General features: G+C 30.8%; 5 protein-coding genes across 7 annotated transcripts; 3 read left to right on the forward strand and 2 right to left on the reverse strand.

The window, feature by feature from the left end:
- The first annotated feature begins 3758 nt into the window (after positions 1-3758).
- Positions 3759-5651, forward strand: LOC109803595 (uncharacterized). The gene has a single exon (XM_020365233.3). It carries the CDS (start codon positions 3863-3865, stop codon positions 5552-5554), a length of 1692 nt encoding a protein of 563 aa, XP_020220822.1. The 5' UTR covers positions 3759-3862; the 3' UTR covers positions 5555-5651.
- A 3493-nt stretch (positions 5652-9144) lies between these two features.
- Positions 9145-10236, forward strand: LOC109803932 (expansin-like A2). The gene is made up of 3 exons (XM_020365612.3): positions 9145-9497; positions 9588-9697; positions 9812-10236. The coding sequence occupies exons 1-3, from the start codon at positions 9383-9385 to the stop codon at positions 10067-10069; spliced, it is 483 nt and encodes a 160-aa protein (XP_020221201.1). The 5' UTR covers positions 9145-9382; the 3' UTR covers positions 10070-10236.
- A 110-nt stretch (positions 10237-10346) lies between these two features.
- On the reverse strand, positions 10347-12910 carry LOC109803931 (vesicle-associated protein 4-2). Its single transcript, XM_020365611.3, has 7 exons — positions 12703-12910; positions 12538-12608; positions 12253-12334; positions 12053-12165; positions 11762-11839; positions 10694-10813; positions 10347-10578 (listed from the first exon to the last, which is right to left on the reverse strand). Exons 1-7 carry the CDS (start codon positions 12860-12862, stop codon positions 10516-10518), a joined length of 687 nt encoding a protein of 228 aa, XP_020221200.1. The 5' UTR covers positions 12863-12910; the 3' UTR covers positions 10347-10515.
- A 4739-nt stretch (positions 12911-17649) lies between these two features.
- LOC109804395 (receptor-interacting protein) lies at positions 17650-19845 on the reverse strand. Its single transcript, XM_020366211.3, has 2 exons — positions 18097-19845; positions 17650-18008 (listed from the first exon to the last, which is right to left on the reverse strand). The coding sequence occupies exons 1-2, from the start codon at positions 18355-18357 to the stop codon at positions 17841-17843; spliced, it is 429 nt and encodes a 142-aa protein (XP_020221800.1). The 5' UTR covers positions 18358-19845; the 3' UTR covers positions 17650-17840.
- A 2712-nt stretch (positions 19846-22557) lies between these two features.
- LOC109804307 (Inositol monophosphatase family protein) lies at positions 22558-27213 on the forward strand. 3 transcript variants are annotated; one of them, XR_003804615.2, is made up of 9 exons: positions 22558-22718; positions 22806-22902; positions 22989-23091; positions 23487-23698; positions 24021-24080; positions 24644-25123; positions 25213-25302; positions 25413-25491; positions 25576-25632. XR_003804615.2 is itself a non-coding variant. In XM_020366120.3 (9 exons), the coding sequence occupies exons 1-9, from the start codon at positions 22624-22626 to the stop codon at positions 27003-27005; spliced, it is 1221 nt and encodes a 406-aa protein (XP_020221709.1). In that variant the 5' UTR covers positions 22558-22623; the 3' UTR covers positions 27006-27213. The 3 variants fall into 3 exon arrangements, 1 of the variants encoding a protein (XP_020221709.1); XM_020366120.3 differs by lacking the exon at positions 25213-25302 and adding an exon at positions 26859-27213 and having other exon boundaries at positions 24644-25020; positions 25576-25626; XR_002240223.3 differs by lacking the exon at positions 25213-25302 and having other exon boundaries at positions 25576-25630.
- The last annotated feature ends 537 nt before the right edge of the window (positions 27214-27750 follow it).

Here is a 27750-nt window from a genome sequence, read left to right on the forward strand (position 1 = left end):
CTATAATTAGGACATGCCAAACTGTTGGCAATTTAAATTTGAAAATTTATTGAAGTGATTTTAGCAGTTGAAATATGCAATTTTTCTAATGATATGTTGGGTGTTATTTAATGGAGGATGTGAAACTGATTAGATTACACAAGTAATTGCCGACCACTGATACTTTGCGGGGTCGGTTTCATATCCACCTTTTTTGGGTCTAAGGTTTCGCCAATTGAATGGGTCCAAAAGACGTATGAATCGATTGCTATTTAATCCCTTTAATACATCACATCGAGGTTGATAACGTGCAGATTCTCAGATCTGAACTCGTGTCTTTTGTTTAGATGAATATAAAATATCACACGCATTAGGAAGGAACATACTAACGACAGGTTTAAGTAGTTTAAAAAAAGTCAAAATTTTATGTGCCATATTGTGTGAATAATTATCAAACAATCATGTTTTAATGCTTGGCGTTTTCTTAATTTAAGTCACATTTGATTTCTTGAACATGAAAACAATTTCATTGCGACAATAATTGACCAATTTCTATATAAACACCTATTATATCAGTGGAATGATTGCTTAACATATTCTTATTTTACGGAATAAACACTAAATCAAACAATCTTCAATAGTATTGTTATTTCCCAAGTTGTTTTATTGGTTAGGAGCATCTTACCCCTCCATTGAGTTGACAAACACAAGATATTGTTTTTTATCTACATTTCTCTTCAAAGCAAAGGTATTTTCAGATTGTTTTTTCTGTCTTGAATTTCACTTCATTCTTACTCAAAGGTAACATTGCATTGCTTTTGCATATACATTAATGACATTCTGCACCTAACATAAGAGGGAATGAAAGAAAACAAAATAGCACACTGTTCTTCTTACTAACATGAACAAGGGCTAGACAGTAATTCTCTTTTGTTTTGGTTCAATAATAATGAGTTCGAAATTCGAATAATGATCGGTGATCATTACAACTAGTTAATCTTACAAAGCACAATCCATTGACATGTGGAAGAAAACCTTTAGCAGATAAAATTGAACTATAAGATAGATTCATTTAGTATGATATAAAGCAACTTAGTGCACAAATGAATGAAAATATGAAATTAGAGCGAAGGACCCCACTTTGCTTCCAAGATACAGAGTGACAAATATGCAAGATTCGGGGTTCCTGGCCCCCGAATTGAGGCATGTGCTGATGTGCAGAACTGAAATTGCAATTATGGTGTATGGGTAGCAAATAGCAATAACATTAAAATGTATTTTCCAATGAGTTGTTTTTCCCCCAATGCACTTAAATTTCTACAATAACCATATTGAATACAATTTTAGTATTTGGAGCCTCTAATCTGAAGTTCTGGTCTAAAGCATACTACATGTAGAATTGTAGTTGCATTCGATCAGATAATAATTGTGTCCTTTAACATTGTTGCAACTTTGACACCAAATCACATCGTGAGTTATTCAATCTTTTATTTTTCTTTTACCTAGTACTAGTATACCATTTTGTCACGTACAAATGTTTGTTTACCTCTCCACTTTCCTAAATTCTGCAAAAGATGATCTTGTTGGTGGGGGATGGTTGGTCAATATCTTGATGCTTTTTTCGGTATTGTCATGACATGGGCAGCTTTACCCTTTTGCTTTGAGCCTGTGGCCTCTGTCCAGTACCATTTGGAGCTTCTTCTCTCGTGAACACCCCCCTTTGTCTCTTGAAAACATGCACACTTTTTAAGATGTAGGCATCATTTGATATGATGTGGCATTTGAGGTGGCATTTGAGGTTAATCAAAGGGTTGAGGTTTCATTGCTTAGTGTGTGTGTGGGGCGGGGGGGGTGCTTGTAGCGTTGTAGGGTAGTGATTTTTTTTTTTAATATGTGGGAATCAAACACCGTACTATAAGATTTACAACATTTATAGTGTGTTTGGAAATACGTTTCCACACATTTAATCACGTCCGTCCAAGATCAAAAACGTGAAAATAAACTTTTTCGTTAACGTGGTTTTCAAAACGTGTATCCAGACACACTCTTACACACCTTATTCAATCAATTGAGTTAAACTCATCCCTTTGGCTTTCATTGGACTCTTCTTTGGTATCCAACGAAAAGGATAGGAAAAGAGAGTTACTTTTTCTTAATTACTAATGAGAAAGGTCAGTGGTGAGTGAAGGATTAATACAAAGGGATTCACATTCACATGGTGGGGGGTGTGCAGTGTGGTCGTGTCATTCCCATTCCAAGGCCATTGAAAGCTGCCTCCTTTGCTTTTGCTTTCCTAATCAAAGCTCTGTCCTTATTACAGTGTGGTCCATCTGCATTGCCATTTCCATCTAATATTAATTCACACTTCACAGCTGTGCCTCTGCTCTTACACTACGTTGCTTTCAACTAAAATTCAAAGGGTGATCTAGTACCACTTCATCCTTCATTCTAGTGTAGTGCCCTCAAATTGATTTGCAGTTGGCCAGCTTTGTCGACAAATTTATGGAAACAATGCCCTAGCAACAATATTTAAGATGTCGCAGAAATAATGCAATGGATATAGTTGGACCATTGGCAAACTAAGTCCATTTTTTCTTTAAATAGTATATCATTTTAGTGATCAGTATCTTAAATTGAATAAATACAACACTTGTTCTAAACATAGATATTTCTGTTTGATTTCCATCATAATCTCCGACATATAAATAAATTCTAAAGTTGATAGAAAGATAGTAAATCCTATTGTTAATAAGTAATAACTTTCATGCTGTAAAAAAAAATAATAATAACTTTCGCACAGCTAAAAGAAGATCCATAAATGATCAAAGTCATAAATTCAAAACAATTAAGCTTCTTAAATAACAAATGCATCCAAGATTTTTCTCTCACCCCCAATATATATTAAAAGATTCAAAATACAACTTTTATTTTATCTAATTTTATAACCTCTTCATCCTTGAGTTCACCTAATAGGAATCATAGGATTACTATTACCATCTTTCTATTCAAAGATTCTAGTTTATTAAATTATATGAAAAGTAAAAGAAAATAAGGGCCTAATTAATTCTCTACCTGCAAACTGACTCTTAACTCCTGCTCTTAACTTAAATAACCGTTAACAAATACCTTACACGAGTGTCCAGAAAAGTAATAGTAGAAAAGTGCACTCTGCAATTCACGCCTTGCTCGCTAGATGCTTATGTATAAACCTCCCTTGTCTGTTTGTTGATTCACAATTTCCCTGCCTTTTATGTCCAATATCTAAAATTTTCATTTCAATTTTCCATTTACCAGAAGCAGTAAGACAAATTCACCTTTGCAGAAGCACCGATAATACGAATGGAAGCATAAAGACATCACCTTGCTCTGAACCCTCTTTTTCTCTCTGGGACCTGCACTGTCCCTCTTCTTTCCAAACAAAAACTCCCAACAGATTGAGTTGCCCTATTCCCATCACAATGACAAAAATACCCATGTCCCATAGATTCTTCCATTTCCATCTCTTTTAACTGACAATATCTTTCAACCACGAGGTAAACACTAATTTTTATAATACTAATTTTTTTTAAAGGATTAACCTTTACCCACAAACTTAGAAATTGATCATATGAACACGTGTTTAATAACCATACCAAATCATGTTATTTTTCAATCCTTCCAACTTAGCACAATGTATTCTACAAAGAAGCCCAAAAGGGTATTCCTGTAAATAAATGAACAAATAGTCCAACTTTCTATCGACTGCAATCCAAGGATAAGTATAGATCTGAAGTCAGAACCAGATTACATTCTCTTTCTCTCTCTCTCTCTCTCTATTCCCACATCGTTATTCCCACATTACATTACTTTAGAAGGAAAAAATGGGTTTGCTCTGAGGCCCAAAATGGATGACGAACAACCATCGACCACCGCCGTCTCCGGTCTCCGGCAAGCCGTGGCGCTCATCTCCTCTTTGATCTCCCTCTCCCTCTCGATCAGGGTCTTCGCCGGAAAATGGCAACTGATTCGGAGCAGGCTGGAGGAGCTCCACTCGGGACTCGTCGCTGGTGATGCCACGTCACTCTCCGGCGAGCTCCCGAAGATAACGGGGACGGCGGAAGAGTGCCGCGAGCTGGCGCGGCGGTGCGTGGATCTGTCCTACAGCGGGAAGCTTCTGATGCAGAGCGACTTGGACGTGACGTTGGGGAAGTTGGAATCGCACGTGAAGAAGCTCTCTGAGATATTCAAGAAGGGCGTGTCCATGCATGGCTACGCTGTGGTGGTTTCAAGGCCTGGTTTTGGAGCTTGCAAAGATGACATGAGGTTCTACCTGAGGGACTTGCTGACTCGGATGAAGGTGGGTGATTCGGGTATGAAGAAGCAAGCGTTGATGAACTTGCATGAGGTGATTGTGGAGGATGAAAAGTACGTGAAGTTGGTTGTTGAGGTTTCTGAGTTTGTCCATGTGTTGGTGGATTTCCTAGGATCTCTCGAGGTTGAGGTTGTTGAAGAGGCTGCCAAGGTTGTTTCTGTTGTTGTGGGGTTTGACTCTCACAAAGGGGTTTTGGTTGGTGCTGGTGTTATTGCCCCTTTGATTAGGGTTTTGGAATGTGGGAGTGAGGTGGGGAAGGTTGGTGCTGCGAGATGTTTGCAAAGGTTGACCGAGAATTCTGATAATGCGTGGTGTGTTTCGGCTCATGGGGGTGTCACTGCCTTGTTGAGGGTTTGTGAAAGTGAGGAGCTTTGTAAAGGGGAATTGGTTGGTCCTTCTTGTGGGGTGTTGAGGAATCTTTGTGGTGTTGAGGAAATCAAGAGGTTTATGGTTGAGGATGGTGTGGTTTCAACTTTTGTGCGGCTTGTGAGGTCAAGGGATGAAGTTGTTCAGGTGAGTTCTATTGAGTTGATTCAAAGCATTGCCTCCGGTGATGAGTTGGTTAGGCAGATGGTGATTAGAGAAGGAGGGGTTCGTGTTCTTTTTCGTGTTTTGGATCCTAAGTTGACTTGTTCGTCTAAAACAAGAGAGGTTGTGATGAGGGCCATTGAGAATTTGTTTTTTTCATCGCCTAGTTGCGTAAGTGTTTTGATGAGTTATGGCTTTGTGGATCAATTGATGTATTATGTTCGAAATGGGGAGGTTTCGATTCAAGAGTTGGCTTTGAAGGTGGCGTTTAGATTGTGTGAGAAATCTGAGGAGGCTAAGAAGGCTTTGGGTGATGCAGGCTTCATGGCTGAGCTTGTCAAGTTTCTAAATGCGAAATCATATGAAGTTCGTGAAATGGCAGCAGAGGCTTTGTCTGGCATGGTTATGGTGGCAAAAAATAGGAAGAGGTTTGTGCAGGATGATCAAAACATTGCTCTTCTTCTGCAGTTGCTGGATCCAGGGGAGAGTAATTCGGGTAATAAGAAGTTGCTGATCTCTATCTTGATGTCACTAACAAGTTGCAACAGTGGGAGGAAAAAAATTGTGAGTTCTGGGTATGCCAAAAACATAGAGAGGTTTGCAGAAGCTGAGGTTTCTTCTGATGCCAAGAGGCTTGTGAGGAAGCTATCCGCAAACCGGTTCCGCAGTATGTTGAGTGGAATTTGGCACTCTTGAATGTAATTCTTTTTTTTATTTTTATTTTTCACCTTTTAACTGTAAATTTTTACATAATTGTCTTCCAAGTTTTGCTAATTTGATTTCCTCATCTCAATTTGTTCTTCTTTTTTTTTTTTTTTTTTTTTTTTCATTTGCCTTGTTCATGACAAGAGTAGCTCAGCATTCTTATTGAGATTGTAACAAGAAATAGTGATAACATGAAAGCTTTGTTGTAGATTTTTTTGGGAATATAATATGGCATTGTTTTTAGGCTTTTAGCTTTGGCAGTTAGTTGTGAAGAAAAACAGGATTAACATAAACGAATGTAATTAATTACTAGTGATAGTTATTACACTAGTTTGTGTTCTAAAAATATTATATTGTGTATAAATTCGTGAGTGTGTGTGAGATCACATGGGGAAGACATCAACCCTTGAGGGGCATGTGATTAGTGGCTATCTTACTTTTCTGTATTTAGCATTATATGCAAAAGAGATAGTGATAGATGAATTTTCCCATCTGTATTGTTTTGTCTCTTAGCTAGTTTGTCTTATTTACTAAATTGCAGTTTCCTTATTGTTGATTGAGAAATCACAACACGCCAATTCTTTGCATGCTTGTTGCCTGGGATCTTTCAGATAAGACAACTAAATGAACCTACATCATTCTTTCTGTTTATGTTCCTTTTAACCCCAATTAGATATCAGCTTTTGGAGTTATAAAAATAACATTGTGAAAGTGCAAGTTTCTAAATCTGGGTGAAGATTTAGGCACTTGGATTCTGTGAGGGAGGAAAGTCAACTTCTTTTGTTGGGAGGCATATGCAAGTATGGTGATATTGGGTTGAGGAAGGCACAGGAAACCCATGTTTCTTCCAATTTCCAAGATCTCATCCCAAATGAATGATTTCATTCATTGTGTTTATTGAAGGCCTTAAACATTCTTTTGAACAAAGTTGTGCTATAACATATTTTAGGAAAATGCCGACCAATGCATGAAGAGTTAAGATACTATTAAAGGAATTAAAAGTGATTTTTTTTATTTATTAAAATGTTGGACAGTGCATTCTTCTACTATTTCTATGCAACTCCAACAATTGATGGTAAACACAGCAACTAATGGTTGAAGAACTGTGCATTGTGGTAGGTGTGATCCACTTAATAACATAAAAATTTGCCATAAGTTCGGTGCTCATGTTTAAGTTACATTTTGTGTTTTTATAGTCTTGGCTTGTTCCAAACGTTACACGAAAAAGATCAATTAATGGTTAAAGTCATTTTCAATAAAATGGTTGTCTTTGCATTCACTTTGGGACTCTTGTGAATTGATTAACGCCTTACAATTGTCAAACTCATCATACTTGCATTTTCTTAAGGATTTTTCCTTATAAATTTCCCGTAAGACATCCTTCAAAATTTAGTCCTCCGCCTATCTGTATTCGGATCATTAAAATTGCAATGCTTGACATAAATCATTAATTTTTATAATAAAAAATAAGAAGAAAAAAAAGTATCAAAATAAAAGTAAAAATTATGGAAAGAATGAATAAAGAATTAATAAAAAAACAGTATTTTAACCTGTGCAAACCAACATATTTATTATATATAATTAAAATTTATAATAAATTATATATAATTATTATGTTTGATTATATAAAATATATTTAAAATTAGTATACATAAATATTTTTAATATTATATATTATATTTTAGATTTAGGATAAATAATTTGTATTAAAAAAATAATATTTTTATTTATTGATAATTTTTTTAAATTAATATTTAACTAATAAATAACTAGTACTTTAGCATGTGTGATGTATAGGTAAAATATTTATTATATATAACTAAATATTATAATAAACTATATATTTAAATATGTTTTTAGTTTCTTAAATTTAAAATAAATTTGTTTTTAGTTTCTCAAATTTAAAATTTATTTTTTTAGTCCTATAATTTTAAAATATCTTATTTTAATCCTTATACTCAAATTCTGTTAGAAAATTTGTTAAATATTATCGCATAAAATCTATCTACTAGTATTTTTGTTAGTCAAAATATCATATTAAACTTAGGTGATGGTTTTAATAGGTCACTTTCAAATATATTATTAGTGACATGAAAGACTAAAACAATAATTTTGAAAATTATAGGGGCTAAAAATAACAATTTTAAATTTTTAGGACCAAAAAAAAATTATCTTAAATTTAATAGACTAAAAATATATTTAAGCTATAATTAAATATTATATTTGAATATATAAATCATATAATTTTGTATAAATAGATATTTTTAAACATATAAAGTATATTTTAGATTATGATAAATAATTTATATTATAGCAATATTATTTTATTTATTGATAATTTATTTAAAAATATTAAAATTTAATTAATAAATAATTATGATAAATAAAAATTGAATTAGATAAGAAGTTAAAAAAATTTCTAAAAATCTTCTTGTCAAAGAAAAACTCCTAAAAATATTCTCGTATAAGATATAGATTCATGTTTAATATATAGGAATCAATTATGAATTTATGATAAATAAAAATTGAATTAGATACAAAGCTAAAAAAAATCCCTATGAACTCTATTATAGAAGAAAAATTCCTCAAAATACTCACACAAGATAGAGATTTGTATTTCATACGTAAAGGTTGACTAAAATTATATATATATATATATATATATATATATATAATATGTTTGAATATATAAGTTATATTTAAAATTAATATACATAAATAATTTTAAACAAATAAATTATATTTTAGATTTATGATAAATCATCTGTATATTATAACAAATTTTATTGATAATTTATTTTTAAATATTAGTATTTAATTTATAAATAATTATAATAAATAAAAATTAAATTAGATAAAAAAGTTTTAAAAAAATCCCTACAAATTTTTGTCGAAGAAAAACCCCTAAAAATACTATTACATAAAATAGGAATTGATGTTTAATATATAAGAATTAATTTTGTATATCACGACAAACACTTAATACAAGTAAAAGAAAACACACATAATAAAGAGATAAAAAAAAATTTTGTCTTTGATGGGCTTTGAATTTAAGATTGAACATATTTTATAATGTAAAATATAGCTAGTATCAGGTGAATTTTTTACGTAAATAAAATTTTTTAAAATTTTTTTTACCAAAATAACATATGTGTAACATTATTTATCCAACTAAAATTAATCACTGTTCATGCTCAGAATTCGGTTTCCGGGGAACCGAATTCTGAGCATGAACAGTGATTCTAGTTAGGTAAATAATATTGCACAGATGTTACTTTTGTAATTTTTTTAAAAAATATATTATTTATGTAAAAAAATCGGTATCGTAGTGAAAAGAGATCTATTTACTCTTTGGGCTGAATGACCGAAAGGTATTGTTTGGTCTGACATGTCCTTTTCCACCTCGTTATATATTTTGGGCTATACTGGATCTGCTTTTGCTTTTGTTTAAATGAGTCTACACATATATTAACCGACGAGGCCCATTAAAGAATGCCAAACATTTTTAGGCAGATGATAAATACACCTCCACTCTTGTATAAACACACCCTCTTTTTAAAAGAAAATATATAAAATATCTATATTACCCTTAAAAAAAATAAAATTCTTAAATTTACACCTCCTTTTCTTGCACCTCCGTTCCCCGCACCCCCACACCCCCCTTCCCTTCACTCCAACAAATCGGCGTCGTTTACAGAGGAGAAACCCTCGCAACCATCCCAACCAATACCTCCTATATTCTTCTAACCTAAACTTGCTATGCTATATTTATACCTTGCTTTCTGAACCACACCCTCAAACCAATCACAATCACAAACCATGACTTTCTTTACTTGCTTCTTTTTCTTCCTTCTTGCTTCATCAGCCACTGCTTGTGATCGCTGCCTTCAACAATCCAAGGCTTCCTATTTCTCCAAAGCTTCTGCTCTTTCATGTAATTACCAACATTCATTCGTTCATTACTATCTTCAATTTTCTTATAAAACGATGTAATTAATTTATTGTGTGAATTTGACATGTGAAGCTGGGGCATGTGGGTATGGCTCTTTGGCACTAGGCTTAAGTGGTGGACACCTTGCAGCTGGTGTGGCTTCTCTCTTCAAAGATGGAGCCGGTTGTGGTGCCTGCTTTCAGGTATGTACACAAATCAGGACCACTTCCAATTTCCAAGTTCTAACCAATTTTTTTATTTGTTAGTTATTATTGTCATGAGTCATGACTAATGAACATTTTTTATATATGTGGCAGATACGATGCAAGAATCCAACTGTGTGCAGCAAAGAAGGCACCAGAGTGGTGTTGACTGATCTCAATCACAATAATAAAACTGACTTTGTGCTCAGCAGTAGAGGGTTGCGAGGGTCTCTCCTGCTGGTTGGGATGGTTGCGAGGGTTTTCTCCTGCTGTAAACGACGATTTGTTGGGGGTGCGAGGAAGGGGGTGTGGGGTGTGGGGAACGGGGGTGGAAAAAGAAGTGTAAATTTAAGAGTTGAAAAAGAAGTGTAAATTTAAGAGTTTCATTTTTTATAAGGATAATTTAGACATTTTATATATTTTTTTTAAAAAAGGGGTGTGTTTATACAAGAGTGGAGGTGTGTTTATCATCTGCCACATTTTTATTACAGACTACATTTTCTTTCGTTGGTAAAAATAACAATACTTTTCTCACCTCAGCTCACCGGTTTGATTTTTCATGCCTCCAATTTTATTGTTTGCTTTTTTGTTTTTTTTTTCCCTTTTAACAATCTGGACGTAAATATATCATTTTACTCAAATCTACCACTTCCTGGACGAAAATCTCAACAATTGACGTTTGACAGGAAACCTTGTGATGACAGAAAATCATCCATCATACAGAAACTACCATTTTACATGAATCCGTCAAAATATCATTCCGGAAACATGATTGTTTCCCTAAAGACATCTTCACCCGAAGATTTCAGACCAGCTAGCTATATAGAGTCCACTATCATTTCACCCTGCTGCTTTGCCATGTATCTTTCCCTCCTCTCTTTCTGGAAACAAACAAAATCATTGATTTAGATTTAGATGAAGCATTTGTCAAAACAAAGTGACATATATATTGCAAGGATAACTTTTCCTATAAATAAACCAAGTATGCATACTCACCCATTCATCTATGACAAGCCCTTCCCCGATAATCTTTGTACCTGCATCTTCTGGGACTTTCTTACGTGCCTCAGCTGCAGCATCAGCCTCAGCCAGCTGAACCCTCAGTTTTTCCAAAGCCTTAATAAAACAATTACAATTTCATCGGTAGGCAATTTGTTACTGTATAGTATACTTGGCAAGCTTATAAACATGTACATCAAAATAAGAAAATATTTTTTTAGGATAAAACTCTAATTTGGTTCCTTATAATATTAAAAAATTTTAATTTAGTCCCAATTTATTTTAAAATTTTCAAAGTGGGACTTCTGGTCAAATTTTACAAACGGTCCGAGAGAATCACGCCCGTGATTCCACAATCACAGCCATGATTCTCACGACCTGAGAACCACCTAAGATTAAGAGATGCGAAAAGAAGTGGTGAGAATCTCGATCGTGAGAATCACAGCCGTAATCACAGGTGTGATTCTCTCGGACCTTTAACATCGTTTGTGAAATTTGAACGGAAGTCTTACATTTAAAATTTTAAAATAAATTGGAAAAAAATTAAAGTAAAACTAAATTAAATTTTTTTAATGTTATATAGAACTAAGTGCATGTTTGCATTCCATTTGTAACATGAAAATTCACGTTTACTTGAATCAAAAAAATCTTGCTTCTACGTAAATATAACATTAGATGTGAAAAGAGAATGCATAATCCGCGTTTCAAAATAAAATCCAAACATGCACTAAATTAGGATTTTAGCCTACTTTTTACCAAACAAAAGTACAATGTCTCAAAAATGGTATGTTTGGTTGGAAAGAAACACAAGAGAGGAAGGGACAACAGTAGGTTTCCTCATTTTCCCTTTACGCAACCCTTTCCTCCCTTGGATAAAAGTAAAACAGACAGTGAAGCAACAAATACTTTAGTGAATGCATTTGGAATAATTTATTTACAGTTTATTTGGAATTATAAGTACTAATGTAGTAAGAGAGAGTAGATAGGACAAACAAAAAAGTCACGATTAACATGCACGAATATTGCCACAAAGTACAAATGAAACTTAAAAAGTTCAGCACTTACAGGACTATTACGCTCTGGATCGAGAAACACAACCCGCAAAATCTGCTCCACTGTTACTTGATCCTTCAGCTCATCAAACTGTTTAGAGGAAGAACAAACCCACATGATTCAAAACAAAGCTAAATAAACGGTTGATATATAAAGAGAAAAACAAAGTATATACATACAACAACTTATTTTGATTGTGTCCAGATTTCATAATGTGTGTATAAGAGACAGGGGAGAGGGACTTGGGAGAGAGAAAGAATCCACCCAAAAGAAATTGAAACAACTGATAAAGAAATAACTAACCATTTCAGGAACATAATCAATTAATCCTTTCACCTTCAAGCTCATGATTTTAAACTTTACAGTTTTTTGTAGCTTTTCATTATTGTCTGCTGGATGCTCTATGAACTTGAACACTAGCAAACCAAATAAAAAATAGTGAGATAACACCACCTTATAACAATGTTATGGTCCACAGAAAGAAATGAAACATTAATTATTACCAGTTGCAATTATAGTCTCGCCAGGTGCAAGAAGGGCACCAGGAGGGCGCATGAAACAGCTTTTGGGTGCCGTTGTTTGAAACTAAACATACAGAATAGGTCAATAGAAAAAAAAAAAGAATGAAAAATCATTGGTTTATTCAGATGAACAAGTGTGAGAAAGTAATGTCCAACATAATAGATAGTTGATTTGAAGAGTGAGAGAAAGTGAGGCAGTAACATGAATATGCAAAAGAGGAATTGGGCATGGATAAAGAGTAAAGAGGAGCATATTTTTGAGCATACCTTGAAAGCTACATTGGATTTGCTAGTGTTTTTAATCTTGATGGCACTCTTAACCTGCTTGCCCGGTTCATCTAGACAAGAGAGGAAACAAGGATGATTAGCAAAGCGAGTAAAAAGAGAAATTGATCTGAATCAAAAGAAAAAAGGATGGAAGAAGAGGCATACAAGGGAAGTAGAGGTTATTGGAAGGATCGAGCTTGAGACGACGTCGTGTGGGGAGGAGCGATCTGGCGAGGGAAGAAGCGGAATTGGAGGTGGAAGGGTGAAGCCTGAACAAATTCCACACCTTAGACTCCGATTGTGCCTTGTTTTCACCTACGGCCATGCCTCGTAACGTGTAATTCCTTCACTCTCATACAATAATAAGAATTAAGAATGCAACACTTAACACTATATATAGTAAAGGTGGTGGTTGACCCACTCTCTAAAGCTGAAAAACAAAGCACAAAGTCTTGGTGTGGTGGTGGGTCCCACAATTGCGGTGTTCACGGTGGGAAAACTAACAACCCAAGTCCACGGATTTTGGTCTTCTTTTTCACTGCTATCCACTTCCTCCTCTTATTTCACATCCCAATTTCTATTTTTAAAAATAATTAATGTTGTAAATTTTTAAATGATATATAAAATTAGTAATTTATTTGCATAATCTATTTTTGACTTAACTATGTTGTGTCTTAAACTTTTATTTTATTGCGAATTTTGCTTTCAAATAATTTTTTCACTGAGTTTTACTCTTGAATTTTGATAGTGTTGCGAATTTTGTATACTTCTTCACCTGTCTGATAAAAAAAACAAAGGAAATGTTGATGTGACATTTAAGCTTAGCTAGATTTGCGCGAATGCATATATAAATATATAAGATATAATTTTATAATATTAAAAGAATTTAAAATTATTACATAAAATTATAAAATTAAATAATTGTAAAATATTTATTGAAATAAAGAGAATGTAAAATAAATATGATATAATTACATCTACTTCATATATAAATATATGAAGTGAGTCAATAATACCTGGAAAAAAATGAGATGTATAATAACAATTAGATATTTATATTAGAGTGATATTAATTTATTATGCAATAGATGAATGTAATTGTGATAAATTTAATGACGAAAATTTCTCTATTATCACTGATATAAGCATCATAATTTCTTTAGTGACATTTCTAAAAATTATGTATAAATAATTCTTATATGTAAATAATTTTTTACATGTTAAAACAGTTCTATAATCAATATTTTATGTTCTATATATTTATATAAAGAAAAATTGATTATAAATTTTATGTTCATGATATATGAAATAATTTGTGTAATTGAAAGAAAAATAACACAATTTAATAATAATAATAATGATAATGTTTAATTAGAAATAATTATTTTTAGTTATTTCAATGATTTATGAATTATATTTTTAAATTTAAACAATTGAAGTATATTGATAGGTTATGAATGAGTTTTATAAAGTATAAAATAAAAATTTATTTTAAATATATGTATATGATGTAATCATTGAAGAAAATGATAATAAAAAAATTAAAGTTAATAATAAGTATTTTAATAAAAATAATTAATTTAGAAAATTGAGTCACAGTGAAACATAATAATAGTGTTAGAATTATATTTGTATTAAGTAATTGATAAATATAGTAATAATTAACTGACAATTATATATTACTAATTAACTTGTAATTAAGAGACTCTTTTTTTTATTAAGATGTCAGTTTTTATAAATTTATTTCAATAAAAATTATTAACTAATTATTAACAAATTTTCTTTTTTTCTTTAGGAGTGTTCTTCTTTTTTAATGTAATTGTAAGTTTTTAAAAATATTTTTATCTAAGATTCATTGTCATGTGATTGAAGCCGAGTGGAACCCGATAATATATATACTTATTTTCTTTATATATAATTATTTAATCTCTTTCATTAAAAAAATTCGATATTTTCAATTTTTTTAGATTTTATATAAAGAATTGGTGTTTGATTTGTTAAATAATTCAATAATGATTTTGAGACTAATTTGAGAATCCATTATTTGGTTATCATATTGAAATTAAAAGGAAAAAAATTCAATAACTTAATATAATAATAATGTATAAATAAAAAAGTTATTTTTAATACTTTTATAATGTATTATACATTATACATTTAAGAGGTGATAATCAAATTAAAGTTTATAATAAATAATTTAATAATAAATAATCGATTCAGACAATTGTATCACAATATATAAGATATAATAATTATATTAGAATTTAAATTAAGTAATTAATATTTGTAAATTTAATTTATATGTGATAATGTTGCTATAATTTGTTTTCAGTAACTAATAACTTAAAATTTTCAATATTAGAAGTTATGTATTAATAATTAACTTGTAGTTGTTTTTCTTATTATAAATATATTGATAATTAATTTGTAATTAAGGATTCAATTTGATTTGATACATCAATTATAAGAAAAATAACTCGATAAGTATTATTAATTTCTATGATCGAATAGAATCACGAAGTTTTATGCTTGATTTGAAAAAAAAAGTTAAAATTAATTTTTTTAAAACATTTGTTGACTTGCCAAATAATTCAATACTGATTTTAGTACTAATTTGATAATAATTTTTAATTAAAATAAATAGTCATTGTTTATGCTTTTAATGATTGAAGTGTTGTATTATTAAATTAAATTTTATTTTAAAATAGAAACTAATTTATTTTTTTACAGCAAAAATAGCAACTAATTTAAATGAATTTAATTATATGTATATGTATCATACAATAATGTGGAAGATAACAAAATTAAAGTCTGTAATAAATATTTAATTAATAAAAAATAATTTAGACAATTAAGTCATAATGAAGCATATTAATTGTATTAAAATTTATATTGAATAATGATATTTTAAATTTTAATAATCATTTTAAAATTAAAGTTTATAATAAATATTTAATATACAATAATTAATTTAGACAATTATATCATAATGAAATATAATAGTTGTATGAAAATTTGTTTAATGTTATTTTATAAATAGATAGATAGATAAATTGTATTTTATGCTTCAAATTTTTATTTTGACACAAACTATTTAATATTAATACATGTGATATTTACATTAATGTGTTGAGTTATCTTATATGAATATTAATATAAATTCAAAACAATCTTTTACAATCATGCCAAGTATAGTATAACAAAAAATCACAATTCACAAGTATTCTAAAAAATTTAGAGACAAATTTTTTGAAAAAAATTATTTTTAGATAATTTATAAATAAAGTAAAAGTTTGGGCACAAAATATAACTAAACATAATGTCATGTCAATATTCTGTTTATATTTTGACAAACAATTACCTGATGATACAATTCACCTCATTCACATAGTTTGATAGGACAAAATGTAATTAAGTTTAATATCATGTTAGTATTTCATTAGCAGCATTCTCAAATAAAAGACAATTAATTGCTTCGTATTTTAATGGTTTGAGAAGTGGGAATATTCAATTAAATGTGCATTTATAATATTTGATAGGATGAGCATCACCCATATGACCAGAATATGTGATGTGAATGTGATAGTGCCGTAATGCAACTGAACTGCACAGACACAATACAATAGAGCTTCCAAACGTGTCTGGCGTGAGGAATGTCTCCTCACTCCTCAGTGATGCGGGAAACGTTTTTTCTATTTATTATTGTTTTGCTAAAATTGGCGGCTCTGCCCAACTGCCCAAGAAGATAAACAGTTCACATTTTTTAATTGACTCGCCTTTAGACGTGGAAAATGACTATATAAGATGCGAGTAGTTACATTTGGTTATGTGTGAAATGAAGAAAAAAAACATATTGCTATTTTAAAATAAATTAAAATGTTAGATATTTAAATATACATTAATAATAAATACATCTTCACTTTACACGTCCTTTAATTTAAACTAAGTTGCGAGTTACTCTCCAAGTCGCTTAAGAGACATCAATAATAAGGGTTGAAATACAAAATATAAGAGAAAATATGAATTTGTTTTTAAATTTAAAAAATGATGCATTTTTATTTTATTAAAAAGAATGAAGTTAAACAAAACAAAATATAATTATATTTTTTCCACGCGACAAATGTGTTGGCTCAATAAATTAAATTTGCTAATTGGTGAGTTTATTTTAAATAAAAATATTTTGACTTGTATTATATATATTATTAGGTTAAGATATCGTGTCTCAATTTACTTATAAAAAAAGAAAGTTTTTTTTGAGACAATTGTATATTACCTATAGTAAGAGAATAGAAGAAAGAAAGTTTATTTTAAATGAAATTTTTTTATTTATAATAAAAATATAATTTACAGTTATTTAAAGAAGTTAAGAGACTAAAACCTAAAAAAAAAAAAAAAAAAAACTATAAATAAATTGGTTTAATTTTTTTTATGAAAATTGTGAAAAACAAAATGATCCTATTAAATATAAAGATCAAAGTAATTGGAGGAGAAAATATCTTTTTTTACCTAAAATATATTATAGATATATACACACAGAAATTGAATTCAATTAATTGAATTTGAATAGTTTAGGAGTTAATTAAAAATTCAGATCGAGCTAAAAAAGAAAAAACTTTTTATGCAGAAATATAAGCCCGAATCAAGTTTATTCCTTTCATATTCTTGAGCAATATGGTACGTGTTGTTAATCTCCATCCCTCAGATTTAGATAAAATTAAAGATTTGAGATTTTAATCTACTAACTAGTTGGTATTAGATTGCCTTAATTCCCAAGAGCGCCAACAGCATCAGTTTGGTTTGAAGCTTGTTCATATTTCTTAACAATTGTCTAGATTAAGTGTTTGTTCTTCCTCTTGTTTTGGGGAAGATAATACTGGAATCATGATCAAACAATTAAGTAATGATTTTCTTAGTACGTGTTTATGTCTATTTTCATGCCAATTTTGAGGGGGAGAAAGAGTACAAGTTATATGTTGTTGTTTCTCAATTACGCGCGTCTGATTTTGTGTTGATTATCAAATTATTGAGACTTTTGGATTGGAATAAAAAAGGAGAAGCATATGGAGTCACTTTAATGCCATACAAGTCATTAGTCACCATAGACATCAAGACTTGAGATTTTCAACCAAGATCCTTGAAATTATAGCAGTTGTAATTCAATGACTATGAAGGGGAGAAAATACAGTAAAAAGGGGAACTAGAGCAACATCAGCATTCCGAAGAAAAAAGGTGACACCCCTTTTTTGATTAACATAATCCTAGAAAATCTGGTGACTTTAAATAAAAGAAAAGGTAGTAAAAAATTAAAATTGGAACTCGGAATCATCCCATTGAAGAACCGCAGAGCCTAAGTTCTGTTCTCTTTTGAGCTTGTCTTTGAGGAACCAATCACATATCTTGGCAGCATTGAGGTCCTCTATTGGACACCCTTCTTGCTCCGATATCACTCTTAGCAAGTTCAAGGACGATATCTACACCACAAAAAAATAAAATAAAATGAATAAATAGCATGAGAAACAATACATAGTATATAGTTGTGAAGATATGACAAAGACAAACCGTTAAACGGCATAGAAAGCGCTCGTGTGTGCTCAACCCTGATATCTCAACCAAACCGGCTTCTTCGAGTGTCAAAAAGGTTCGCTTCTCGCCCTTGTTTTCTCCACCACTGCATTTCACTTGTACCCCACGTGTTGCCTTCTTTTGTGTCATTAACCATGTTTGTGTTTGTGTTTGTGTTTGTCTAGAGAATCCAATCTTTGAAGGTTTCAAGACAAACTTTGTTTCAAGACATGCGTTATAGGGTCGTAGTGAAATCATTAGTTTTGCTTTTTCTTTTCTTTCTGAGAGTGAGAGCACTAGGATTGATTAGAGAAGAGAGTATGAGTGTTCAGGGTCTCATTCTGGATGGGGCATTTGGGGCTCAAACATTACAACGCCAGAGGGAGCCTTATCTGTTTTTCTTATTATATTGTTTATATATTTTAATTTATTTATTAGTATTTATTATTAAAAAAATAGTTTTACGATAAACATATAAAATAATTAAAAATAAATCAAATTAATATTTTAATTGATAAATTTATTATTATTATTTAAAAAATTTAAAAGATAAATAAAATTTTAAGAAAAATGAGGCTTAAAAAAGAATAAAAGAAGTATTTGGGCCACTTATATTTCAAATACTGGGTTTGGATTACCTCCCAAACTGATTCATGAGTAACGAGAAGGGCCTTTAATATTATTAAGGTGGCCCATCATTAAGATATATCAAATCTGACTACACCTGATGGCTGATATGATAATTTTTTAATATATATTTTGCATAATAATTTTATTTTAAATTTTTCATTACGATATATACAGATAAATATATCCATAAACATGTATATTTTTTTTTATTATGTAAATGTATCGATTGCTTTACATTTTTCATTTTAAATTTTTATAACTTTTAAACTAGTGAACAGTTTCCAACTTTTTAATCCTCGATATTTCATTTTTTTAGATTTCAAAAAAACTTGCTTTTATCGACTAATTTTCAATCAATTAAGTCAAGGTCAAGCACAGCCTCAGCCACATCATTGTATTTGGTTTCCGTTTCCGTAATGGGATAATTTTGTTAGGGATACTATTGAACATTAAATATATAAACCTCTTAAATTCAAACCAGTAACCATGTTGCAGGGAATTAGCCTCTCTTAGACTGAACCCTCTTCAGCAAGTACAAGCATGATTATCTAAACATGTATTTCAGCATAAATCCCGATGTCCTAATTTCTGTAAAATGTTTATTTTATTTTGTAGTGCTGAAACATTAATAAAAAAAATGTCTAAGTGATTCACCTTAACAGTCGCAAAAAATGAGAAAAGCATAAAGATAGCGGTGTTGCAGTGTGTATAGACTTAAAATCATAATCTGTAAACATTTATACATAGATATAATAAATAAATCCCATAGCTACAAAAATATACATATTTATTGATTGATAAGCATGTGCATGATGCATGTCTTAACTGGGTCAGTTGGGAGCCCAGCAGCTCAAGTACATGACAGTCCTGAGAGAGTCTTCTGCCTGCTTGTTGGCACCTTTGAAGGCAGGTGAGGTTGAGAGGAACCAAGCCTGCTTTGAGGAATTAGCAGAATCCCTCAGAGACTTTATGGTTGAGTCACACTTTGATCCTTGATCTTTCATTCTCATCGCACCCTGGTACAACACCCTGCTCATGTACCTCAAACTCATCGCAATTATCTTTTGCTTTCAACAAAATGATCTCAACACCCAATAACGTATCTGCCAAGTGCAATGTGCAAGGGATATTTATACAACAAAAACGTGGGCTAACCGGACGACAAGGTTAAAACAACCGGCTGTGAATGTCATCGTTTTGTGGGTAGAACTGTGGGCATTTATAATTAATAATTCTGTGGGCCGAGGACACGTGTCGGTTAGCAACGCCACGTAGGATGCTTTTGAAGAGGATTTCTTTACGAATTTGAGCATTAACGGGGAAACGGTCAAAAGTCAAAACGGAAATTAATTAGTGACGGGATAAGAATGAAATAACTTGCTTTGATTGCCTTCGATTATGCCCTTTTTCTTTCTTTTTCTAATTAATCGCCTATTTCTTTCGGCTTTTCACCGTGCTTATCGCTCAGACTGTATGAAGTATACGTATTCAACTCATTCTTTTTATGACGAGGAAGATTCTGGATAATACCATGGTTGTATTCGACTGATTTGTAAATCCAAATCCTTCCCTTTATTTTAACATATTATTTGTCACATCACATCATTAATTATGTTAATTCACGGGCTCGAATATTTTTTTTATCATTTATGATTTGTTTGGTTTAAAATTATTTTTTAGGTTGTTTGATTATGTAATATAATAAAAGAAAAGAAAACAGATATGTATGAAATGATATAAATATTTCCATTGCAACAGTAAATAGGAGTATTTTTTTTATTTTTTATCCACTAAAGTTTTATCTTTTTTCTCTCCAAAAATAAGAAGAAAACATATTTACGTAAATCCTACTATTTTTTTTTTTATACTTTTCTTGTCGATCAAATGACGAAAAGTATTTTGATGAATATGTATTTTTTTCCCTTTCCACTGCTTTTCTTATGTTCCAAACATAGTGGTTGGGATTTTGTTAATATGAGAAATCCTACATGATACTATGTATGAGTTTGTTAAAGGTCGAAGATGTTTTTAATTGAATATTATAGAATCAACTTGAAAAGGTATGAGGTTGCAAAATACAAAATAAGATGTTAAATATATATGATTAAGGTGACTTACCACATTCCTCATATTAAAAATTATCATCTTTGAGTGTCTTAGTATAAGTGATTCAACAATTAATTTAACATATACAAATTCTTATACTATGCTTAGAATTCGAATTTAAAACTTAATCAAATCCCTCAAAATTAGCTAATAAAATATATGAGACTACAAATTAAGATAGACTTGTATCTTACTACCAGTGACCTAGGATTTGTTGGAGTGAGTAGGTTTGGGGGAATGAACATAGGTTAGGTTTGGAACTTGGAAGTAGTCAAATTTCGCCTTATTTCTAATTATAAAGTCCAGTTTAATTGTTTAGTAGATGGAATGCCCGTTCATCATTTTTTTTTTTAATAATCAGTCATTCATCAAATTGAATATAAAAAAATATATTTTGAAGGATAAATTGTATTTGTCCCTTATAATTTTTAATTTGTGATTTTGATTTTACTTTTTTAATTATGTAATTTTGGTCATTTAAAATTTCAAATTATACAACTTTAATCACATTTAACTAATAATTGATGATGATGTGGTACTTTAATGCTAATATGGATTAATGTTGTGACATAATAATTCATCTATACTGATGGTGATAATAAAACACTCGGATGATATAAATCAATAATATGATTTTGATTTAAAAATATAAGATTTATTTAAACTGTATTTAAACCATAAAAAAAGTTTCTTTTACTAACTTAATTAAAAGCTACTATTTAAAAAAATGTTCTATAAAATTAAGTAGCTTAATTTCTTTAGAGTTATATATATATATATAAATAGTGCTTGACCCGACTTTTTCTTCTGAGGAAAGAATAAGCTGAAAAAAAATCGGATTAAATACACCCTTTAAAAAAATAATAAAAGTGATTCTATGAAAACTACAACTCATAACTTTTACAATAAGTTTCATCATTTGAACTACTAGTTCAATTACTTTTATTAAATTATAATTTGAATATATATATATATATATATATATATATATATATATATATATATACATTACTGTATGAATTAATTGTGTTTTTTTTAATTTCTTATTTAATGTTAAATATAGTTTAAAATAATAAATAATAATTTTTTAAATAAAAATAATAAAATTTTCTTAAATTAATTATAAAAATATTATTTAATATATTAACATAAACATATAATTCCATTTATCTTTTGTTTTCATTTTAATTATGTGTTTTTCCTCTTTTTTTAAGACACCAGTTAAATTATATTATTTATTATAATATAACAAAATTTATATTACTTATTGTATAAAAATATATTGAATAATAATCCTATTAATATTGTATTATTTATTTCACTAATCATAGTAACTTTGCCTGATTCAAGGAGCAGAAGATACATATGATCTTTATTGAAAAAAAACAATTATTTACTCTATTTTTTATTATCTAATAATAAAAAGTTATTGTTTAACATATATATATTTTTATGTAATATATATAAATATATAATAAAAAATAAATAATACAATATTAGTTTGGTCGGAGCAAATATAATAAAACGTCATTTGAAAATGTTTGTGGAAAGAGTGATTATTCAAAATCAAACTATGTTAAAATTAAAATTACTGCAATTGTGATTAAAATAAAAAAGATTAATATAGCTAAGATATGAAAGTGAAAAATGTGATTGTAGTCTGTAGACTATACCCTCTGATATGTATAAAAATAAAAATAAAAATAAAATGTATCTATTTTCATTACCATTCAATATTCATTGTTATCTACCTCTCCTGAACTCAACGCTGAACACAGAAGAGTGGTGATGGCGATGGCGATGGATATCCTTGGTTCACACGTCTTGGGCCTCCGATATTTTGAAAGTTCCCGCACTCGTACCACCTGGCGCTTCAACGTAAGGTCTCTTCCATCCATTCTTCTTTAAACCTAGCTCTCATTTCCCCTCAAACCCTCAATTTCCCCTCATTTCCACTCGCATTCCGTCAGGGCCACACTTCCATTTCCGCACCAAAACGCTAAACATTACAAAGAGCTTCAAGCCGCCGTTGACGTAGTTCACAGGGCTTGCAATCTCTGTCTCAATGTAATTACGTTCTCTGCCTGTGTCTCCTCTTCTTCATTTTTTGTATTGCCTTCTGCTTCTTCTTAATTTTTGTCCCCACTCCGCAGGTCAAATCGTCTTTGCTCTCAACTCATGGCAAGGTTCTTGAAAAAAATGACCACACTCCCGTCACCGTCGCTGATTTTGGAGTTCAGGCTCTCATAAGTTTGGGTATTATTAACTCACTGTCATGTCAAATACTTTAATAAGAATACTTTAACATGTTAATGAGTTGTCAATGAAAATCAATGTGCTGCTCTTTGGTCAATTACAGTTCTACATAAGTTGCTCTTTTATCTGAGGACATAACAGCAATATGGTGATTATTTATTTTAAAGAAGGATTCCATGAAACTTGGAAAATGCCAATGGAATCTCATCAGTACTCATAATTTCTGGCCAATGTGATTCGTTGAAAGTCTAAACATTAGTTTCCTTCTTTTAATGTAATTAACCAGTGTTATGATTAGTATAGTATGTAGCCTTGAAAATGATTTATCAGAACTTATTATTCTTTTCATGGGATTGAAAATTTCGGTTTTATATCTTATGTGGTTATCAAAACAGAGTTAAATAAGCTGTTCCCTTCTATACCTTTGGTGGCTGAGGAGGACTCCGCTTTTGTGAGATCAAGCAACTTAGCAGACACTGTGCTTAATGCAGTAACTGCTACTGCTAGCTCCACTTGTAAACCATTGACACAAGATGATGTGCTTGATGCAATTGATAGAGGGGGCAAGGATGCTTTTGTATTTGGACCAAAGCCGGCCACATATTGGGTGGGCATATCTAAGCAGATCAATTAAATGCTATAAAGTGATGCAGTGTGACTTATTAAAATTTTAAAAATTCATTTCTGCTTTCTGGCTTCAATTTCTATGTTGTTGTATGAGATGTTTGTTCAAATGGCATTCCTCAAGATGAGAAAATGGTAGTAATTATATTTTCTGTTTTATGAAAACTACATATTTTTACATGTTGACTTCTACTAATCATTGGGGCCTTATCTATTTACAGGTTAATATTGGACACTTATAAATTTACTTTTCATGTTTGATTTTTCCCATTATAACTTATGTTAAGTCCATTGAATAAATACAGGTGCTTGACCCAATTGATGGTACACGTGGTTTTCTAAAAGCTAGCAGAGCCTTATATGTGGTAAGTCATAATGTAGATTGGTGCTTTTTTTATGGGGGTGCTTGGATAAACTTTTTCATTAACATTTCTAGGAGAAGGACATAAAATGAAGAAAAAAAAATGAAATAAGCTTGTCTTTAAGCTGAAATTAACTTATAGTTGAGTCAATTTTTTTCCAAAAGCTAACTTGAGAGAACTTCTATAAGCTAATTTTAACTTTTGGAGAAGTTTATTTCATTTTTATTTTTATTTTCTTCTCTTATAAATGTTATGGAGAAGTTTCTCCAATCAGATATTATATAGATACCTTTTGAAATTCTTTTCATATAATAGTATATAACAAAAAAATTCATAATGGTTCCATCTGGAAGAGCTCTTTGTTATAAGACTAAACCATTATTTGTGATAGTGCCTGATTTATGATGCACTTTCCTCTCAAGGTACGGGTATAAACAAGCTGTGTGTGTATCTTTAATTAAGGAATACTGGCAAAGAATGTAATTTTCTTCACAGTGCATCATATGTTTATCCGACATTGTCATTATTATCTCAATTGTTGTCTAAGGGATTTCCGGAAAATATAGGTTGGTTTGGCTCTTGTGGTTGAAGGAGAGGTTGTAATTGGAGTTATGGGCTGCCCTAACTGGGAGGAAGATTTATCTGAGATATCATCTGCCGAGATTGAGGAGGGTTGGGATTCTCTTCGTGGATCAGGAGCTGTAATGATTGCTCATAAGGGATGTGGAACATGGATGAAAAGTTTGAATAGCCAACTCAAATCACCTGGTGTGTGGACCAGATGTTTTGTTGATGGATCTGACATAATACATAAAGCACGCTTTTGTATTCCAGATAGTCAAACATGGGAATCACTGCCATTGTCGTCTTTATTTAGTGCAACAAACAAGGCTGATAATGTAGGGAGCAATCAAATTCATCTATTGAGGACATGTTGTGGAAGGTCTCAGAAATGCTATCTATGTATATATTTTTTTTACTTTATTACACCCAATCAGAACTTATTCCATAATTGGTGGTCTACGAAGTGATGTGTGGAGTAGATGGTAAAGTCTAAAGCAATCGTTATTTTTTGTTTTCTGATTCTACTTTTATTGCTTACACTGCCTGAAGTTTGTTTTATATTAAATTACAGTGCGCTCTTTGAAAGGAAGTCTTGTTAATAAATATCTTATATCTGATGCTTAAATCATGAAGTTGTTGCTCTAATTAATGCAATTCATTGGTAGTTTCATCTCATTGTGTTAAAATTGCCAATATTTTTTAGCTTCATTGATTTTCATCTTCTCTCTCCTCCATTTGCTCATTTCTTGACATTCTTATGGATCAATGCAGTTTATGCAAGTATTTGATGGTGGCCTCAGGTAGAGCATCTATTTTCATTCAACAAGCAAAACAGAAGACCATTATAAAGGTATCCTTACAATTTTTAAGTTTATAATGGGATGGATAATTTATGTAGTAATACTTTTCTTTTGAATTATTTGGTCTAACGTAGGCCTGGGACCATGCTGTTGGCTTGATATGCATTCATGAAGCTGGTGGGAAGGTAAAAAAAAAAAATCATATTGTTTTTGTCTCTGGTAAAATATATGAAAAATATTTCTGTATCACAATTGTATCTTATAGGATATGTTATCCTAGATGATCTCTTAAGAATGGTTTCCATATTTTCTTATATTTCATGATTTGTTTCATTATTAAATTAGAATTAGAATTATGAGTCCAGTGTATATATAAATTAGAGCACCATTTCTAACTTCAGAAAATTGATCCAAATATTACTTGAGCAAGAAAGAAAAATAGGACTTCAATAGTTACACTAGAATTTCAAGCGGATGTTTGGTAGAGAAAAAATCAGGAAAATACAATGTATTTCGGGTTAGTGTGATTTGAAATATTGGATTTTGGCAAAATTTACATAATGTCATTGTTTATTTCCCTCCCTATTAATAAAGTGGTGTTTCGCTTGATATGGTGTGCTTGTTTTCATTGTTAACATGTTGGTATACCAAATATGAGAATATACTTCTGAGTAGTGGTAAATTGGTACTAATTTGCATCCTTTGCCTAATACAGAGCATTACTATGCTACTAACATACACTAATGTACCAATAGTTAACAAAATGCTGTCACATGCTTCTATGTTTGACCAGATAATACATGTCTATTTAGGAAACAAGGTTAGCTTTGGTGAGTATGGATTTGTATTAATTCCAACTCGTTCGATTACTGAAGACAGCGCTTCCTAGTTCTTTATTTTCTTTCTCTATGGCCTATTAACTTTTCATCAATTCATGTTGGATATAAGATAACGAGTTACCACCAAAATCTTTTGCGCATTTCTTTTTCTTTTAGATGTGTAGTTAAAGATATGAATAATTTCTTCTAAGTAATTCCGCCGAAGCTATTACTACTGTAAATAATTGTAGTGCCCTCTACAACTGATGGCAGGTAGTTTAAATTTCCTTTTTCATCTAATTAAACAAGCATTTATTTGCTATGGAATTCTCGTGAATATATGTATGGTATTGTGATTTCTTAGTGCCCGAAGGAATTCTGGTAGAGGTAATGTGGGATGGGGGATTGTGCACAGCGGTTGAATCCTTTTACTTCTGTCTTGTTAGCTTGTCCAGTCTTGGATTTATGAAATGCCTTATAAGTTGTTTTAGCACAGATTTATAAATTTGTGTAAACTTGTTTATGGTTCCAGACATTACTGTATAGTGAATTTGATCTTTTTTCTTTTAATTGTTTCATTTGATATCCAATTTGATCAGGTAACTGACTGGAAAGGCAGTGAAATAGATCTTGCCGTGGATCATGTTGGCCGGCGGTTTTTATTTCCGTCTGGCGGTTTCCTTGTTACCAACGGCAATTTACATAATCAGATTTTGCAGATTATTCATCAGACTTCAATAGTTTGATGATTGGGGAATTGTTCATCCTCATTATTTTGTGAAAAAGATTTATATCTTTTGATTTTTTTTAACCTTTGTCCCAGATAATCTTATTATATTTTCGTTTATGAGATATATAATTACTATCCATTATTAATTATTGTAACACTATGTGGGAGCTGGTTTAAAAAGGCCTATGCAAATGATTCATACACTAGAAGATTTGCTCTGTTCACTTCGACCTGCCGTTGTTTATTTTTTTGCACATTATTTATTCTAGATTCTAGTAATCATGGGTTCCATTTAGTAATATATTTTAAGTGAATAAATATAAATTTAATTTTCTGTTCTTCTGATCATCGACCCTTTTTCTTCTGTATTTAAGCATACTTGCATAGGATGGCAGACAGACTTTTTTTTGCTTCATATTGGCTCTTATGACTAGAAATGTGATTTACCTTAGCATGACAAAGGGGTACACGTTCCTAACTAATAGTAGCCCCTTTGCCAAATATTACAGGAAAAACCAATTCTGTTAATTGCTACATTTGCATAAAACACACTAAGGTTCTTGGGCTGGGATACCTCTAAATAAATTGAATTTTTGAGGGAATTCTTCCAATTATTTATTATCTTCCATTCCAAAACCTTGATTTTTAATTTGAAGGAATTTACTACACTTAAAATTGTCGTACAACTTCCTATACGAATAATAGCGGTGACGTTGAATCAAATTGTAGGTTAATTTAACTTAATGCCTATATGTGCATAT

This window comes from Cajanus cajan, chromosome 1, assembly GCF_000230855.2.
Source record: "Cajanus cajan strain Asha chromosome 1, NIPB_CcT2T_4, whole genome shotgun sequence".
Classification (NCBI taxonomy): domain Eukaryota; kingdom Viridiplantae; phylum Streptophyta; class Magnoliopsida; order Fabales; family Fabaceae; genus Cajanus; species Cajanus cajan.

What these genes read in the sequence shown, in the direction of transcription:
- LOC109803931 (XM_020365611.3), bottom strand. Translation starts at nt 12,862, where the DNA reads ATGGCCGTAGGTGAAAACAAGGCACAATCGGAGTCTAAGGTGTGGAAT. An exon ending in CAATAACCTCTACTTCCCTT is followed by an intron (nt 12,609 to 12,702) that starts GTATGCCTCTTC and finishes TCTCTTGTCTAG; the next exon opens with ATGAACCGGGCAAGCAGGTT. An exon ending in GGCTTGTCATAGATGAATGG is followed by an intron (nt 10,579 to 10,693) that starts GTGAGTATGCAT and finishes GTTTGTTTCCAG; the next exon opens with AAAGAGAGGAGGGAAAGATA.
- LOC109803932 (XM_020365612.3), top strand. Translation starts at nt 9,383, where the DNA reads ATGACTTTCTTTACTTGCTTCTTTTTCTTCCTTCTTGCTTCATCAGCC. An exon ending in CAAAGCTTCTGCTCTTTCAT is followed by an intron (nt 9,498 to 9,587) that starts GTAATTACCAAC and finishes TGACATGTGAAG; the next exon opens with CTGGGGCATGTGGGTATGGC. An exon ending in GTTGTGGTGCCTGCTTTCAG is followed by an intron (nt 9,698 to 9,811) that starts GTATGTACACAA and finishes TATATGTGGCAG; the next exon opens with ATACGATGCAAGAATCCAAC.
- LOC109804307 (XM_020366120.3), top strand. Translation starts at nt 22,624, where the DNA reads ATGGCGATGGCGATGGATATCCTTGGTTCACACGTCTTGGGCCTCCGA. An exon ending in CTTGCAATCTCTGTCTCAAT is followed by an intron (nt 22,903 to 22,988) that starts GTAATTACGTTC and finishes CCCACTCCGCAG; the next exon opens with GTCAAATCGTCTTTGCTCTC. An exon ending in TTGAGGACATGTTGTGGAAG is followed by an intron (nt 25,021 to 25,412) that starts GTCTCAGAAATG and finishes GGATCAATGCAG; the next exon opens with TTTATGCAAGTATTTGATGG.
- LOC109804395 (XM_020366211.3), bottom strand. Translation starts at nt 18,357, where the DNA reads ATGATTTCACTACGACCCTATAACGCATGTCTTGAAACAAAGTTTGTC. An exon ending in GCTTTCTATGCCGTTTAACG is followed by an intron (nt 18,009 to 18,096) that starts GTTTGTCTTTGT and finishes TTTGTGGTGTAG; the next exon opens with ATATCGTCCTTGAACTTGCT.
- LOC109803595 (XM_020365233.3), top strand. Translation starts at nt 3,863, where the DNA reads ATGGATGACGAACAACCATCGACCACCGCCGTCTCCGGTCTCCGGCAA.